The sequence below is a fragment of the Seriola lalandi genome, unplaced genomic scaffold (assembly GCF_002814215.2).
Source record: "Seriola lalandi dorsalis isolate HSWRI2012SDOR001 ecotype SW California unplaced genomic scaffold, Sedor1 jcf7180002054952, whole genome shotgun sequence".
Lineage (NCBI taxonomy): Eukaryota > Metazoa > Chordata > Actinopteri > Carangiformes > Carangidae > Seriola > Seriola lalandi.
This window is the reverse complement of record NW_019525503.1, coordinates 908447-925645: the sequence shown is the minus strand read 5'-3', so window position 1 is coordinate 925645 and position 17199 is coordinate 908447. Positions and strand designations below refer to the sequence as shown.

Genomic DNA, 17199 nt, shown 5'->3' with positions numbered 1-17199 from the left:
GGGGGGGTCAGGTACCATTTCTGTGACACAACATCAGAAGCATTAAGGAGCCTCAGAGGTTTAAAGGAGGTAAGCAACACCTCAACATGACACTCCTGTAGCTTGAAGGTTGCAGCAAGTAAACAACACCACTTAGTGTACGTACGAGTGTATGCATGCACATGTGCCCAGACCATGAGTGCAAATCATATGTTTTCATCAAGTAAAGTGTGCAGGAGCTTAAAAAGCCTGACATTTTAAAAGCAATGTGACATTTTATGAACAAATGCTTGCATGAGAAAATCTATGTTTTCCACAAACTTGTTCAAGCCTGATCTTATTTCTCCTCATCACAGAAATATCACCTTATTGATAACATAGCATTAAGTGCCTGGTTAAAATGACATGACTCATGATCTTCAACCTCTAAATGTGATGTTAAGATCACCTTACTCAGTGCATCAACAAATCTCACACACACGTTCTGTTTAAGACCAAAGTTGCATCTACCATCATTTTCCATGTTGCTAAACAAGATGTCACGACACTGCTTGTACTGTGCCACCAGAACACGATGCTGCAAAGAAACACGAGTGCAACCAACCACAGCAGAAGATTGATTATTAAGTTCTGCAATAGTTCAGATAGCCTTACTGTACCGATCAATGCTATCGATCACTTTTCTGTAATTCTCAGCCTGCAGGAATGTCAGATATGCAAATTCCAGAACAGCAGAGTAATGATCGCCAACTGCAAAACAAATGTTCCGGATGAACTGTAAAATCTCACAGTTGTCAACAACGAATCAAAAATTAAACATAAGTCTTGTTGGAAAAAAAAGAACCAACCAATGGACGAACCTGTAAACGGGCAACACACCTGTGGGATGCCCTGAGTGAATCTGACCGTTCATCGGCTCAAACAAAACAAACTCCAGGCAAATCACTCGGGAATATTTAAAACACCAAAGACGTTGCCCTGTATTTGATATGAGTGACTCACGTGTTTTGCGGTGGCCGTGCGTACGCGTGGTGAGCGTGGTGGAGACCGTCTCGGTGGTAGTGTGTTCCGGGGTCCACATCTGCGTGGAGTCATGGAGCACGGTCGGATTGGACGGGGAGGGGCTAGACGTTGCCACTCCAATCACGAAGGTCGTCCTCGGTGCTGCAGTGGTTGTAGTAAAACCCGAAGGTCCGCGTCCGTTTCGATTCCCAGGATTCCGAGGGGTTACTTGGCTACCCGAGGCTCCACCCCCTCTGGGGTTTATAGTAGTGGTAGTAGCAGTGGAACGAGTTCTACCTTTCGCGACAGTTACAGTCCTAGGCGTGGGGTTCCCGCCATCCGCTGTAGGAGTAGTTGTAGTAGTAGTAGTATCGGGACTTTTGGGAATCCCGCTCGGCTTGGAGAGGAAGATAGGATCCTGGCCTATTCGATTAGCATCCACCAAGTCTGTTGGCACGTAATCCCGCACCGTGCCGACGACGATCCATTTCAACAACATCAGGCTCAATCCAAGGCCAATGAATCCAATGAGTAAGGGGACCACACACAGCCATGTCTGCTGGCGTGGCCAAACGGCACAACGAAGGGGACCCTGATCCTGGGCCTGGCCCTCCCCACGGCCCCCTGAAGCCCCTGAACCCTCAGGTTCCTCCAGGATCACCACCCCGGATACAGCTGCCCCAGAACACTCGCTCATACTTCCCCGCCGTCCTTTATGGCTCATTGAGGGTTAACCCTGTGATAGGCATCGGTAGCACAAGGCAGAACGGTTCCCAACAATGCCGGACATTTGGAAGAGACAAAGGGAAAGATGAAGAAATGGATGAAAAAAAAGAAAAAAGGACCCCACAGAATCGCACTCTCAATAACACATATACAAATATAGAATCCGAGGATAGAGAGGAGGGGAGGGGTGCAGATACATGCAGACACGCAGTCACAAGCACACACACACACACACACACACTCACACACTCAGAGTCGCCCAGTGAGAAATGGGGGAGCTGGCACAGACGGATAATCGCCCAGTTAGTCCGTGTTCAGTCTTGCCAAAGTCCCTATGTCCGACTGAAGCAACGGCGAACTTCAGGATGTTCACAGGAGGGTAAACTGGAGGAGGAGAGGAGGAAGAAGAAGAAGTGATGTCTCGAACAGGGAGGAAGAGGGACAAAAGAGAGACGGGAGGGAGAGACGGGTGGGAAGGAACAGCTTTACATCTGTGCATGTGAGGAATCCATGGCATCAGTGTTCGGGTGCCACTGCAGCTAAAATCCACAGCTATTTCTGCTTAACATGCACGTACGTCCCCCTCCATGTACAATCCACGATGGGACGGTATTGTCTAGTCTAGGGGAGTGAAACTTGCAGGGTGGGTCTTATTGTTTCCCCCCACCCTGTACTGACCAAAAAAAAAAAAAAGGAAAAAATGTTTCCCGATGCAGCCTGTTCCAACGGCTTCAGCCGAGTCAGCTTCCCTCAGCTCCCAAAACCAGTCTCTTTCGTAACTGAAAGAGAACAAGAGAGAAGAGATGTGTCGTTTATGCGTCTGTCCAAACACACTCCTTGGATTATCCTCTATCTTTGTCGCTCTTTGATTTTCGATCAGCCTATCATTTTTTTTTTTTTTTTTTGGGGGGAGATTTTTTTCTTTATCACTCTTTGGAATCTGAACCCACTTTGCTTCCTTTATGTGTGTCTCTAAATTCCAGTGAGGATAAAAATAAAGCCGTAGAATCCAATTACTTTTGCGGATCCAGTCAAAAAGCAACACTTCAGATGAGCACAGAGAGAGAGAGGGAGAGGGGGGGGGAAAGAATGAGGGGTGTTGTCGCGCTGTGGTATCACAGGGCGGATAAATCTGCAACTGCGACGCGTGATCCTGCTCCTTCTCCGGCCGGCTATGGATCAGATTTCTCCAAGCTGTGCGCTCAGCGCCCTGCTGTCTCAGTATACTGTCCGTTAATACTGCAGCAGGCGCTCAGAGAGCCTCTTCTCATCTATTTGCAGGGAGCATTCCGCCACTGAGGGATAAAATGAGAGGAAGAGGATGAGAAGCAGGGAGTGGAGATGGAAATGAATGAAAGAGGAAAGAGCAGAAAAGCAAGAGATAAAAATAAAAAAAGGAAAACACAAACAGGAAGCCACAATGTTTTTAAAATATCCCACAGATGGTCTCTTCCTTCTCTCTGAGTGGTGTTTTTCCCTCAGTTCCTGAAAGCCCGTGCTCTTTCCAGTCAGCCTATGATTTGTTGGTCTGGTTGCTGGGATCCTCTTCTCGTCCTTCCCCCCCCTCACAGGATGCCTTCTTGGAGATGATTAGAAATGTGCGCCCCGCACCGGGATGAGAACTTGCAACCGCAGCAGCAAAGACTCCCTAACCCCCTCTGGGGTTAGCAACATCCGACGGTGCAGCTGTCTTTACCTGTGGCAATTGTGATGCAGACGCACATACAGCTGCCTCCCTGAGCTGCCGCCGCTGAGAGGCAGAGAACGAATGAGAAGGGGGGGAGAAAAAAACGCAGGCACAGAGAGAGCGGAGTGTGCACACTGGTAGAGCGAGGATAGTGAGAGAGAGAGACAGAGGAAGGAGGGAGGGAGGGAGGAGAGAAAGAGGCTGCACCTGCTAGATGCACCAGCACTGGGAAGCTTGCCCACCTCCGTTAGCAGGGAGTGGAGTAGCAGAATGCATACAGAAAACTCGGAGAAAAAAAAGGGGTGGGGGGTGGGGGGGTGGAGGTGTATGTACAGATAAATATAAAAGAGTGGGAGGGGGAGGTGAGGGGAGAGGTAGAGAGAGTGCTGCAGACGAGGCAGTTACCAGTGAGGAGCCCAAGTCCCAGACGGATCAGAGCAGGAGCACAATGCAGGAGATGTCACTCACTCACTCTGTCCCGCCCACTGCACAGCATCAGATGAGGGGTGGTGGTGTGTGTGTGTGTGGGGGGGAATTAGGTTTTCACACCTTAGACCAAAACTTAAGTGCATTTGATGTCACATTTAGGGTTTATATGGACACACTGTAACGTGGTCAGAATTGCAAAGCCGCAAAAAAAAATGGATGCATCCGACACAAACGTTTCTTTTATTTAGACGCAATCACGTCTTTAGCAGTGAACTCGTTTCTGTAGTGATGCCCATCTTCTTGTTTATTAGTTGTTATTTTATGTTTAGGATAATAAGATATCAGACCGTGCTTTGTACCGTATATAATGTGACTGTAATTCACTTTCACTACAAAACATCAAGCTTGTAATTACATGGTATGAGCTCTTCATTTATTTATTTTTTTAAATCACACCTGTGATTTGTTGGGTGAGTGAAGCGTTGCTTGCACTTCCACTTGCAGAAAAACATTCTGAATAAAATAAATAAAGTCCAGAGTATTCCTCTTTTTTTTTTGGTGTGTGGCTTTTCTTAATTTTTAATACATCACTTTAATGTATTCAGTGTGATGTTTAGTAATGGAATACCCTATAACAAAATTTGCATCTATGAGAAACGGTGTCTTTTTACGGTAGGTGAAACCCTCAAGCATAAAGCTTATTTTATTTTCTCTTCCAATATTTTCTTCATTAAAACTCAACTGTGGATATCTCATATTCTGTTTTTTCCTGTAGGATTGTTTTCTCTTCTTTTAATGAAATTTCATGAGAAAAAGAAATAATAAATAGACCTAAGTCAAGAGGAAATAGTGTGGAGGCAAAACAGACACAAGACAAAGAGCTAATAATATTTTGAGTTTCGCATCACTGCTTATTTTGTCTATTATGTTAATCAGCCAGTTTGAATGGCTGAGCCTCAGTAAATCCAGCCTGGGTTCAAATCCATTCAACAGTGAACAGCACAGTGTAAAACGAGGTTTAAGACGCTTGTTGTAAAACCATGCTCCGTTTCCTCCGTTGCATTGTGACTATATCTTCATGTGCAAATGCGTCACAAGACAGACACACGTAAAGTCATGCAGATAGCCACCTGCCTGGAGGAGAATCTCTTAATTGGTCCCGTGGGGGGGGTCAAGGATTCTCACACCTCTCTTCTGTCTTCTGACACACACAGGTTTGGGGACTCGTGGCAGCATGAGTCTGTTAAAGCGGCCGTCGTGACACTGTGGTGGTTTGAAAGAATCGTCGATAATCACACTGGCAAGCGGCCACAGGGACACAGTTTAAATGCTAACCCATCTGCACTTCCACTCCATGACATTTTTAGGATCCCAGGACCCACGTCTCTTTATCATGATATGTGATAGTGGATACTCATATTTTGAATTGCTGACTTTTATGTATAGGCAACTAAATAGTGTTGAAAAAGTGTGTAAACACACTTATAAACTGCTTCACCAAAACTCCAATTTATGTCTTTACGTTGTGGTTTTCAAACACATGCACTGATAACTGGAGCACTGCACTTTCTGTCTTTAATTGTAATGTGTTCTTTTCTGTGTGGCTGTATTTATCTGACAGTTGCCACGGGCACAAAGAAAAAAGTTGGGCGCGATGACAGAGCTCTCCTGATCCGCAGCTCTGAGTAACATAATGTCATCTGGATAGAAATGACATCGACATAAACAATATAACAAAGAGATAAAGTCGCTGCAATACAGCGATTACTCATCCAGGTTTTAATTCATATATATGACATCTCTCCCAGTGCATGCTGGGATAGTTTCTAACCAACTGTGACCCTGCAGAGCTGATGATAATGTTTAAAGAAAAGAAGATGAATGATTTTTTTCTTTTATCACATTAACTGTGTCATATTCAAAGTTCTTCAAAGGAAACTAAACGTAAAGTAAAACAACACAGAATTAAAATCAGGGAATTTTTGCACACAGTTTGTGGTGTGAAAAATTCCATTTACAATGAAAATGAGGCAGAGAACAGTCACCAATAACCCTTTTGCCTCCTCTCTGTTATTTCAAGCATTACGTTAAGTATAATGTTTCTGTTTATTTGATAATCTGGCAGTTAGCTTGCACTGTCTGTCACCACGGGGTTTATATTTAGACTCTGCTCAGTTTTATTTTTAAGCTTTTGTCACTCATTTATGCAGCAGTTGTAAATATCACTTTCAGTGCTGCTGTTCTCTACATCCCCGTGCCATCTGCTGTTTGCCATCAAGCTGTATAATCCTGTCAGATATCATAAAGTAGGTCTACTGTTAGATTATATTGATGCATTTGTCCAGCAAACTGTGTGACCATCGTTATTATCGTATGAAAAATTCCACAACTTCTGCCCTGCCTCAGAAATCTGTATTAAAAGATCCTTCTCATTTTCAGCCCCGTGTTTATCCATTTGCAATGAGCACTTGAGTTGTACTCAGAATTTAGAAATCTTCCAGTTTCACCTTTAAAGCGTCTGGAGAGGCGTTCAACGAGTCTCCACTCGGCGCCTTCTCTCCCACTCTTTTTGTTCTCACAAAAAATGATATGAATTGTCTGTGTGAGATTCAGGGAGCAATCTGCCCTTTAATTAAAATAGTTGAGTTAATGAAACGTGATTGTTTTTAATTAACTTTTTGGGGAAAAAATAAAAAAAGGAATTCTGGCTTTGAGATGAGTATTTGTTGTTAAAGGGATAGTTCGGGTTCTTTGACGTACTCATGAATAATCATTACCACACAAAAAAAAATTCTAAATTTTTCTCAAGCGCACCTACAGAGCTCAGTGTATTAGATGAATCAGAAAGCAGCATTATACAGTGCACTCCGTAGGTGCCCCTGGGCGTAGGAATACGGTAGTTTGGCGGTGAGAAATGTAGTGCCAGTGGTGGCGTCACATGTTTATGAGTTGTTGAAATGATCCAAAATTTCACCAAAAAACCTAAAAGCTGAAAACAGGTTTGTGTATCAGAACTTTGTTTTTGTTTTTTCTTCCTTCCTCTCCCATTAATCATCTCACCACCCCTCAGATTTATCTGGCGTTCCTCTGTATATAAAGTAGGTCAAACCAGCTCCACCTCCAGCAGCAACAACTGTAACAAGCTGCTCACATACTGATGCTTCAGTAGTAATCATCTAATGATGTCATATATAATAACATATCAGTCAGAGGGAAAAAATAAATAATTTAACTTCATCTTGCTGCTAATACGTAGTGCTTTTACTTCAGTAGGATTTTTTTAATGCGGGGAATAATGGAACATTTTTACATTGATATACTGGTTCTTTTCATAAAAGGATAATAAATAAAGGATGTAAATGCTTCTTCCAGCCCTGGACGCGTTACTGTGCAACAGGGCCTCACTCACAGACCTATTTCAGGCACAATATGACACGATAACAATAATGCATATTCATAATCTCAGAGCATAACAAGGCTATGCAGAAATGGACTTGGATGCAAACATGAACAAATGCACTGTTGCACATAGATAGACAGAAAGATAGCAGAACAAAAGGGAGAGTAAGGAGTAAACAGACGTATGCAGATGAAACACTCACAAGCCAGCTCTGATCAACACACACAGCAAAATAAATATATAAAAGTCTTGTGCTTGCATGGTTTTTGATGATATTGCTTGTTGGTATTACCAGACCTCAGAGACTGCTGCAACCTGCTTTTTAATTAAAGGGCAAACAAATGTATTTCCTCCAATCACAAGAAGACAACAACAAATCAGCCCTGTTCCAAAAGGTCAAAGTTGTAGTTATTTGTCCAGGGCAATAATGTTGTGCATGAGAGACGGACTCGGCTTAATCAGTCCATCCGGGAATTTCCAATCACTGAAAGCCAATAAGGCATACTTTTGTTAAATTGCTGCCAGATGGACAAAAAACAAAAATAAAACAAAAACATGGCTGGATCGATAAAATATTTGCAAATTATTTGGTTGTTGCGTAATAATTCAGTTCGATGTTCAAAAAAAAGTCTTTTGATTCAATTTCTTTTCTGTGTTAGTTATTTTTACTTGTAGCTCGTGTGGTCTTCCCTCCTTTGTCCAACCTTGAGCTGGGTTGTAACAAATAGTTTCATGTAAAGATCCACCTTTGTATTCACTGTTTTACATTATTCCAGGTTAATCACAATTCATACCTTCTTTCTGTTGTTCAGATCTTTGTGTTCAGATCATGTTATTCAAGCTTATTGACCCAAGAACGACTAGCAACTGTGCTAACAGAAGCTAATGTGATCCTACAGATCCCTATAGCCAACCTTTCTGCTATAAAGGTCTGTGGCCTCCGTCACCGACCTCAGTGACGGAGGCCGCAGACCAATAAAAGCCTGAGCTCATTATACACAGTTCTTTAAAAAATAAAAAAATAAAAAACTGGGCTCATTCCAAGACGTGAAGGTTTTTATCTCTGTCTGAATGTCATCCCTCTTGCATTGAAATGGCAGCGGTGTCTGCTGGGTCCGGCAGGGTGAAGCCCTAAGAGAAAACCCATGACTCACATACACACACACACACACACACACACACTTGTACATGTACATAAAGATTTCCCACAGCTGAGGTCCTGCACGGCTTCTGACAGGTTGCACAGGAGTTTCACACGTGATTTATGAAGGCAACAAAAAGAAAGGACTGTGAGTGCTCCGCCCTGTAGTGTAGTCTGTCTCTGTGCCGTCATGGAGCAAATCGTTCTCTATTGTTAGAAGCTGAAAAAGATGTTTTCTCACTGAATTAAAGAGGAGACTGTTTGTTTGTTTTCCATTTACCCAGGATAGCACTTTGTAACTTTTTTAGCTTTCCTCCTGTAGTCATCTTTTCAATGAGAAAAAAAAATGTACTTGACAGAACAAAATTAGACAGAAGACACATTTTCTCGCACCAAACCAATGAGGCATACCGTGTAAATAACGACTGCAACTGTAAACATTCACCGGTGGTATGACAGTTTTATAATTAGAAAAAACCAATGGGTTAAAACTCACTTCTTAGCTCTTTTTCCTCCTTCCTCCTTATACCACTGGAGACAGCAGTTTCCTCAATAACCACTCCGGCGTCAGATGGAAATTTTCTGCTGAATCAATGCAAATGCAGCCCAGTGAGTCTGTCTGAGCTCCCACCCTGGAGACCTAATGATAAGCCCCAGAGGGCATCCCATAAACATTAACTGAAAGATGGGAAACGGTAGGGGTCAGAGGTCAGCACATATTTCACTCAGCCATTAAGAGGTTTGTGTGTTTTGTGCTACATCTAAATTTAAAGAAAAGAATACAATCATGTATCTTAGGACACTTCTGAAATTTCAATCCACCCTTTACAAATTAACAACCACTAATTTAGAAATTCTGCATAGACTTCCACATTTCTTATATTGATAAGAACCCACTAATACTTATCACCAACTCTGCAATAAATGAAGTGTATGGTTCAATCTGAGAACTCTCATTAATGTTGTTTTTGGCAGCAGCTGGAATCTGTTTTGGCCACGCGACATGGAGAGAAGGAAACGGTGGAGATCAAACCAGAGCTGAAACACAAGGGACTTCATCAGGTGGACACAAACACCACTTCAAATGAATTCAAATAGGTTTGTGTGTCTCTCAGCTTGTCCTGGATTTTCACCTTCGCAGCTCTTTGCCCAAAATTTATTTCCTTCGTAGAATTTGCTGCCAAGCCGTCGGGGGCTCGTGGACGGCGTTAGGGGGGCTGCCAATCCAACAACAACAGAAAAAAAGAAGTGGGATTTGAGAAGAGGGATTGCCTCCGAGTTTCAACAAACAAACAAACCAAGAAAAATCCCCCAGATGTGTATAAGAGACAGGCGTTAGGGGGGCTGCCAATCCAACAACAACAGAAAAAAAGAAGTGGGATTTGAGAAGAGGGATTGCCTCCGAGTTTCAACAAACAAACAAACCAAGAAAAATCCCCCAGATGTGTATAAGAGACAGCCCCAATGTTGAACCTCATTAGCAGGACGAGGCAGCTGTCAGTGGTGACAGGCTTATTGGTGGTTCGGTCACAGTATTGTCAAAATCTATTCACAGGGGTCTGATGTCATGCGTGAATCAATGAACAAACAAACGATGAGGTGTGTCCCTCGGCCTAATTACTGTGATTCTAAGCATGTATACATTGTTAAATGTTAAGGATTTCTTGTCTATGGTGGGGGAGACCATGATGTAGAGCTTTATTACACACATTTGGCTAGGTCCGGATTGCTAGCTGATAAAACGGCTGATTCCATTGACCCAGGGTTTCGGGATCTGGACATCAGCGGGGTCATGATTGTCTTGTCTTCCCTCTGTAGTGATAAGGTCAGCACACCCTGCTTGAATTGCCATCCAGTGCTCCCAGCCTCTGCTGTGAATTCCTGATCATTATCAAACATGTTCAATAGTTGCAGCAGCAGTCTTGTAGTGTTTAATTTAAAAGGGCAAATGTCTTAGGACACCTCACTCAATTGAAAATAAATTGTCCTCAGATGAGGCAAAATCTGTCCAAATTTAATCTGTATTTTACATTGTGCAATATGGATACTATGCTTTCAGGTTAAAAGGGTTTACCAAACTTCTTAAACACTAAGATCAACTCCAAAGACAAACTCTTTAATTCTGTGCTCTGTCTCTTGTTCCACTGCACAAATAAAAAACAACAACTCCGTAATCCTCTTCCTCACTCGGCTTCTCGACCAATTTATAACAGCTTCCAGTTGGAACAGTCTGACAGCAGAAGTAAAGTGGAAAGGGGGGAAACAAGGCCAGACATTTTCTAAAAACGTCTCCAAAAACTATCAGAGAAAACATTTTGTTAATCACCAGTAACTAAAAGAATCTTTACTATTACTGTTAGTGACAGAATCCCTCAGGGGCAGAGCATCGTTTGCAAGTAAAGATGGGATTTATTTACGAAAAGGTAAAGAGAGTTCTGGAGCTTCTCTGGTTGTGGGTTCTAACCTGCAGGTGAGTCAGTGGCTTGATTGGAGAATGAGCTGCAGGTGTGTGGAACCAGATGCTCCGCCCCCAGATCCAGAGACACACAGACAGACAAGGAACAAACACACCCACAAGAGGGGGTGCCATCCGCCCAATGACCCAGAGTTTTACTTTGGAAGTCAAAGCTGTTGATAGTGACTGTGTCTTAATTGTTATCAGCACGGCATCAAGCTCACCTCAGAGAAAATAGTGTTTGATAAAATAGAGGCTTCTAGCTGCTACACTGCTCAGCTCTGGTATCACCTTCCTCAAATCTCAAATCTCAACTGTCACATGCTTTTTCTTAACTGATTTAATGCACTGCCTTTTTTTAATCTTATCTTTCTATGTTCTTGCAATACACTCATTTTAATTTTAATTTGTTCTTTTGGCTGTTTTAATGCACTTTTGTGCAGAGTTTCCTATGGAATCTGTGCAATAAGTTTGGGTTACTTTGATTGCCTTGTTGTAACAAGTCGTTCTTGAATACGAGTTCTGACATTACATAATGGCCTGGTTTGGTGAGGTCACAATGTAAGGCAAGGCAAGTTTATTTATACAGCACCATTCAGACACAAGGCAATTCAAAGTGCTTTACAGACGCATGGAAATACATTAAAAAGAGAACATTAAGATGCCATTAAAATTGCAAATTTGCATTAAGTTATATCAAGATTGCATAAAATCAGATAGGAAACTTTCTTTTACAGACGAAAAACTACCCTTTTTCACCTGAGTGTACACTCTTATACTGAATGGCACCTCGGCTCTGAAGGCGAACGGCACAACAGAACCTCTTTTCCTGACAGACACAAATGCACCACAGGTTTTGATTACACCGAGGTCAGCCTCTTTTCAGCTGCCCCGGGACATTTCCCCCTACGGGTGCAATCTCGCTGTGGGTTTTATCTGCGGCTGGCACAACCCGAAGTTGCCCCAGAAATAACCAACCTCTTCGATGGTGCTGTGGGGGGTGACACACACACACACACACACACACACACACACACACACACACACACACTGTAGGTTTTAAAGCTGGAGTGTGGGACTTATACATACATTCAAGCCCTTGCCAAACAAGGTTACTCTATGAAAGAAGCCACTTATTTCTGTTTAATTTGAGGCCAATCTTTCATTTTTCATCCGTTTGAGGGGTCGCATGGCGTTCTTTGCAGAGTCTATTGAAACACAAAACAATAGAGTTGTGCAGTGCTGTTTTATTTGTGGGTTAGGTCATGGAGATTAATGGTTGCACACAGAAATATAATAGTCTTAACCTTATGTGGGCTGACCTAATGCTGCTAAATGAATCAGCAGGTTTAATTACATGTGCTGCAGGTAAACTCTGACACTACACACATGTTGCGTATGAGTTGTCTGAACACTTAGCTTGATGTGGCTGGTGTCCAAGTTCCGAAAAGAGGCTTGTCAGGTGTTTGCAGCCAGTAATGCAAGTGTTCAGCCCCAGGGAAGCAGAGAGGTGTCTGCATGTCTTTCACCAAGTGAGGTTGTCAACCGAGATACTCTCAACAAAGTAAGTGATGACTGCGATGTCACTCTGGTCGACGAAATGCACAACATTTTCACATTCTGCCCTTTGACAGCACATCGGAGGAAAAGCCTGTGTTTAAAACTGAACTTTGTGCCGGTTTCAAGTGAAGGCGTTGATATGCTATGAGGGATTTTGACCAACCATGTCAAACGAAATGTATAGACGGGGACGGTAACTGCCTTTTCCAAGCTTTATGGCATATGGCAGCACATACTTGCAGATTTCTGTCAAGTCTTGGACATGAATGTACCTTTGTGAAAGAAATATATCAGAACCTGGGCGACTGAACTTAAAATACAGAGCTGACCTGTTTGGTACACCTATATTTACCTACAGTGGCTGAAGTATTCACCTACCAACTGGAGTCAGCCCTGTGTGAGCTGACCCAATGTGGCTGCAGTTCACCTGTCGACTGGAGTCAAGTGACTGAGCAATTAACCTGCACAATGTGAAGAAAAATGTGTCACCTGTAGGTTGTAATGTGTGTCAGAATAAAAGGTTCTGAGGATTGTGTTGGCATTCGCAATAAAACAGGATCTGGAGAGAAAAAGAACAGTTTGCACAAGACAAAATCCAAAGTGCAGTGACGACAGTGAGGAGATAGAGAAAATATGTCTCGCAATGTCACAAAGATGAACATCACAGAATCAAACTCAAACAGTTGAGTAAAGAGAAATATGCCAGAGATAATGAATTTCAAATGAGTTTGAAATTGGTCAGTGAAGTGAAGTACGGCCGGGGGCACGGTCGACAAACTTTTTGTCTGTTGTACTGATCTACCCCTTGAGCTGTTTTGCCATATTCTCCGCATACAGCCTGTTCCTCCACTTGGTTTTGGTGTGAGTCAAAACTGAGAAGGTCACTTCACACATATAAGCAGCTCCGAAAGGCAAAAGTTCATTCGGTGGGTGTTTTCCCAGCTAAGGATATTCTATTTCTAACGTCAAGCCAAAACTGTCAGTGACTGTTCAGCGTCTTTAGCCCAAAGTCAGAGGACAAATCCACTAGATTTTGCTGCAGTCTTGCAGGTACAGCTGCTGCTGCTGCTGCTGCTGCTTTTATTCACACATTTAAGATGGAAGTACTGTTTGAAATAATCATTGTTTAACTTCCACTTCAAAAACCACAGAAGTTTGACGCCCTGTAGTGGATACTGATTTGTCTTAAACCTTTTTTCATTAAGACAGATGAAAGAAATGCTGAATGAGGGGTTTGAAGAAGCTACGCCGGGCATAATATCATGACTTCGGCTCGACACTGATTGGTGCAGTTTTAACACAACTGATACCAAAATCATCATCTGTCTTGTTTGTTTGTGGCAGCTGTTTGTATGAGGATACACTGTGGATTCATAAATCCTCTAATCCATTCTAAATCTAGCTGCTAACAAAAACATTTTGATATTAATATTTCAGATTTTTTCTTGATTCTGGGACCTGTTGATGAGAAATAGTCATTGTCATTATTCATGCATGCAGTGTTATACAAATGATGAAGACATTAATGACGGCTGTGACTAATAAACCTATGGTCCTTCGATTTTTGAAAATAAGCATTAGCGTTCAGTCTACTCATGGACTCATGTTCATGCGAGTACATTTAGTCTGGCGTCTATTTAGCATGTAAAGCACCTCACTCAAAAAATGTCTCTGAATTCTAAATCAGTTAGAGGCAGCACACCTCCTGAACCTGGCTTATTGTTGATTATGCAAACAAATCAACCTCAGAATGAATTTCCTTTGCCCTCATTTTATTTGTTTGTTTTCGTCGCCCATCTCCGTCGTTTCCTCTCCTCCGAAAATTGCTGTTGTTTGTGCATAGATCCTCTGTTATCTCATTAAGCCCTCCAAACACTCAAGCTGCCTGAAGCCTCCATTATTCTTTTTATCTCTGATTAGGGATTCTATTAAAAAAGTAAATGAGGTCTGTGGGGCCCTTGTTTTTGCTGTCTTTTTTTTCCCCAACAAAACTTGTCCTAACCACATCTTTTTACATCATATTGATTTAGAGAGCTTCACTCATCTGAATGAAACCATTGGCAACTAAAGGCTATTCATATCATTTGTTTATCATTGTCTTAAGGGTCGGGCTGGTGAGTCATTACATACAATCTTTTATTTTCTCTCAATCAAACCATTTTGGACTGATCCTCGCAGCCCTCTGTCTTGCAGAGAGCAGCTACATCCAAAGCGACAATAGAAATCTGGCATATGAATGTGAGCACGTTGTGTGTGTGTGAATCCAGTAATGTCAGCTTTATTTTAAACCAATCACACCTATGTTTATTCACCAGTGTGTCTACGAAACAAAAAAGCATCAAAAGAGCATATGGTAGCACAGAGTCAAAGACAAAGGGCTGCAGTGCGAGAGTGATGCGGGGGCTAAAGTGAAAGGAAACGTCATGGTGAGTTTACAACAGATGTAGCACTTACAAGCATAAACAGCCACAGAGCTACGGTATGGCTGATGAAATTTACAATAAGCTACAGAGAGCTTATGGAAAGTATTACCAACCACAATGCAGCCCACACTGTGGGTTGACTATGAATTGCTTTGGACTTGTACACTAATGGGAATACTTATTTACTGCCAGAAAGATCAGCAGTGCTGTAATTTCTGACTCAATATATTTGGCACTTAAATAAAATCCACTTTCATCAGGATGAAAGTGGATGTATGCAAAGCTGGTTAAGAAAATCAGGGCAGTGGTGCTTTCCCTATATATATCTGCATGTGGAAACTACAGCATGATTATGTTTTTTATTTTTATCTTTAGGCAACTCAGAACATCTGATTATGACCCGGGTAAGATTTATGGTCTTGTTTAAACAATGATGGTAAGTGTCAAGTCTTAGCGTTTAGTGCTAGTTCAAATTCCTGACCTATAAGTCTTGAGTCCTAAGCAACACAAAAAGTGAAATGTTTGAAATGTTAACATAGGAGTGAAAGTACTGAACAAAAGTTATATTGTTGGGTGAATAATCTGTTTACCCTCCTCCAGCCACATTGTTTACTCTAAAACTGCAATGGCGCAGTATCGAAGCGTGGTATTCCCACACACTGTAGTGTATTATAATAATAATGTCTTACTATTACAGTAACCTCGACTTGAACGTTGCTCATTGTTCTTGCATATTAATTTGTCAAGAGCAAGAAAAAACTTAATGCAAAAATTCTGTGCATTACTCACCCACCTGAACGTGAAGGTGCCCATTAAAAGTTGGTATTTCATTTACAATGTTATTATCAAACCATTCATACAAACTTAAAACGCCTCATGAGTGCCGACGCCGATAACATCTGTCACATTTCCAGCTGTTCCTGGGAGTGATTTGCTGATAGCGGTGGCCGACAGCTGGCCAATTAATTCAAAAAGGTTTGTTGCGTCATTGATTAAGGTTGCTAATTACGCCGAGCTCGCAACAATGGAGGAGGTTCGCAAATTCAAGTCAGTTATCAAAGATTGCAGATAACAGCAATGAGTTAATAATTAGGGACAACATCCTCGCATGAATCATGACGTCAAACTTCCACCGGGGACTGTGCGGCTGGAGTCAAAGGTGAGGACTCTCCGCTGAGTGGATTACTTTCTCTGGAACAACAGGTACTTCGGTCCTTTGATGGTGTAAATGTGAGGGTTTTTGAGACAGACTCGAAAGCCGAGGAGGACTGTAATGTATCCTGTATCCATATGAGCGTCCAACTCGGAAGAATGCCACCGCAGCCAGCAAGGCATGTTTCTTATAAAAGCATTAGCGTTAAAAAGCAATGTTCAGTTTGAAGTGCTGATCCCGCCTAAATCCTACAATCATTAAATCTGAATTTAGTCTGACTCAAGGCTTGTTTTACCTTTTCTCATTTACATATACTCTTAGCTCTTATTAAAGCTCCTCTCCAGACGTGTTTTATACGTAGAAATCCTCTGCTATGATTAATATTTTGTTTAACATTGTTTTCCCACATATTAAAGTGAAGCTTAACAACACTTACTTCCTCATAGAGAAATCTGGATCAGGCCTTATGCCCCACCCACCACTGCAGCTTGAGCTGGATTAACAGGTTAGAAGAGGAGAGGTCAGAGAGACTCGGCCATGTTTGAGCCTCAGTCAGATCCAGACTCCGGCTACGTCCACACTACTACATTATTGTTTTAAAAAAGGCGTTTTAAACAGGAAGTAGACAGTCTACTCTGCAGTTGATTAGTTGCACGGAATACTATGAACGAGGCAAAACAAAGGCAGATGTTGTGTTAAAATGCAGAGTTGACTGCACAACAGCTGCTAGCAAAAACCACATGGTCAGTAAACGCTCGTATTGACAAGGTTGCAGGTTTATTTAGCCCCCCCCCGTCCTTGGATTGGTTCCTTTGAAACCCTAGCTGTCTGAATCCGTTTTTATGAGTCATCGGTTCATTGCAGTTCCAGGTGAAAAATGCACTGACTGATATTTCACTCATTATATGTCTTGCATTATATAAAAAACAACATCATATGGATATGTTAAAAGGCTTAAAAAACTTTTCTGAATTTCACATTTCCATCCGTACTGAACTCAATATCAACTTTCACAGAGTTTGAGACTTTAAAAACCAAAACCAGCCAATTACTCTTAAATTAGCAGCAAAAAAATAGCCACAGTCTCTTCTCAGTTAGGTTCAGTAAACACCAGTGGCTGGTACATTTGTCCTTGTTTCTCAATTAACTCAAAATAAAGCAGTTATACTCCTGACTCCCTATTAACTGCCATCAAAGCTATTGATCAGTAAGACCAAAGAAGATGTGTGGGCTAATTAACTGGA

At 42.1% G+C, this 17199-nt stretch overlaps 1 protein-coding gene across 1 annotated transcript in view; it reads right to left on the bottom strand.

Annotated features, from left to right (window-relative positions):
* nrg3a (neuregulin 3a) overlaps window positions 1-3523 on the bottom strand; it is a 333808-nt gene extending 330285 nt beyond the window's left edge. Inside the window, exons 1-2 of the mRNA XM_087170536.1 lie at window positions 3404-3523; window positions 982-3002 (exon numbers count right to left, since the gene is read on the bottom strand). Coding sequence (XP_087026662.1) covers window positions 982-1705 — 724 coding nt within the window. The 5' untranslated portion in view covers window positions 1706-3002; window positions 3404-3523. The remainder of the gene's footprint in view (window positions 1-981; window positions 3003-3403) is intronic.
* Between the last annotated feature and the right edge of the window lie 13676 nt (window positions 3524-17199).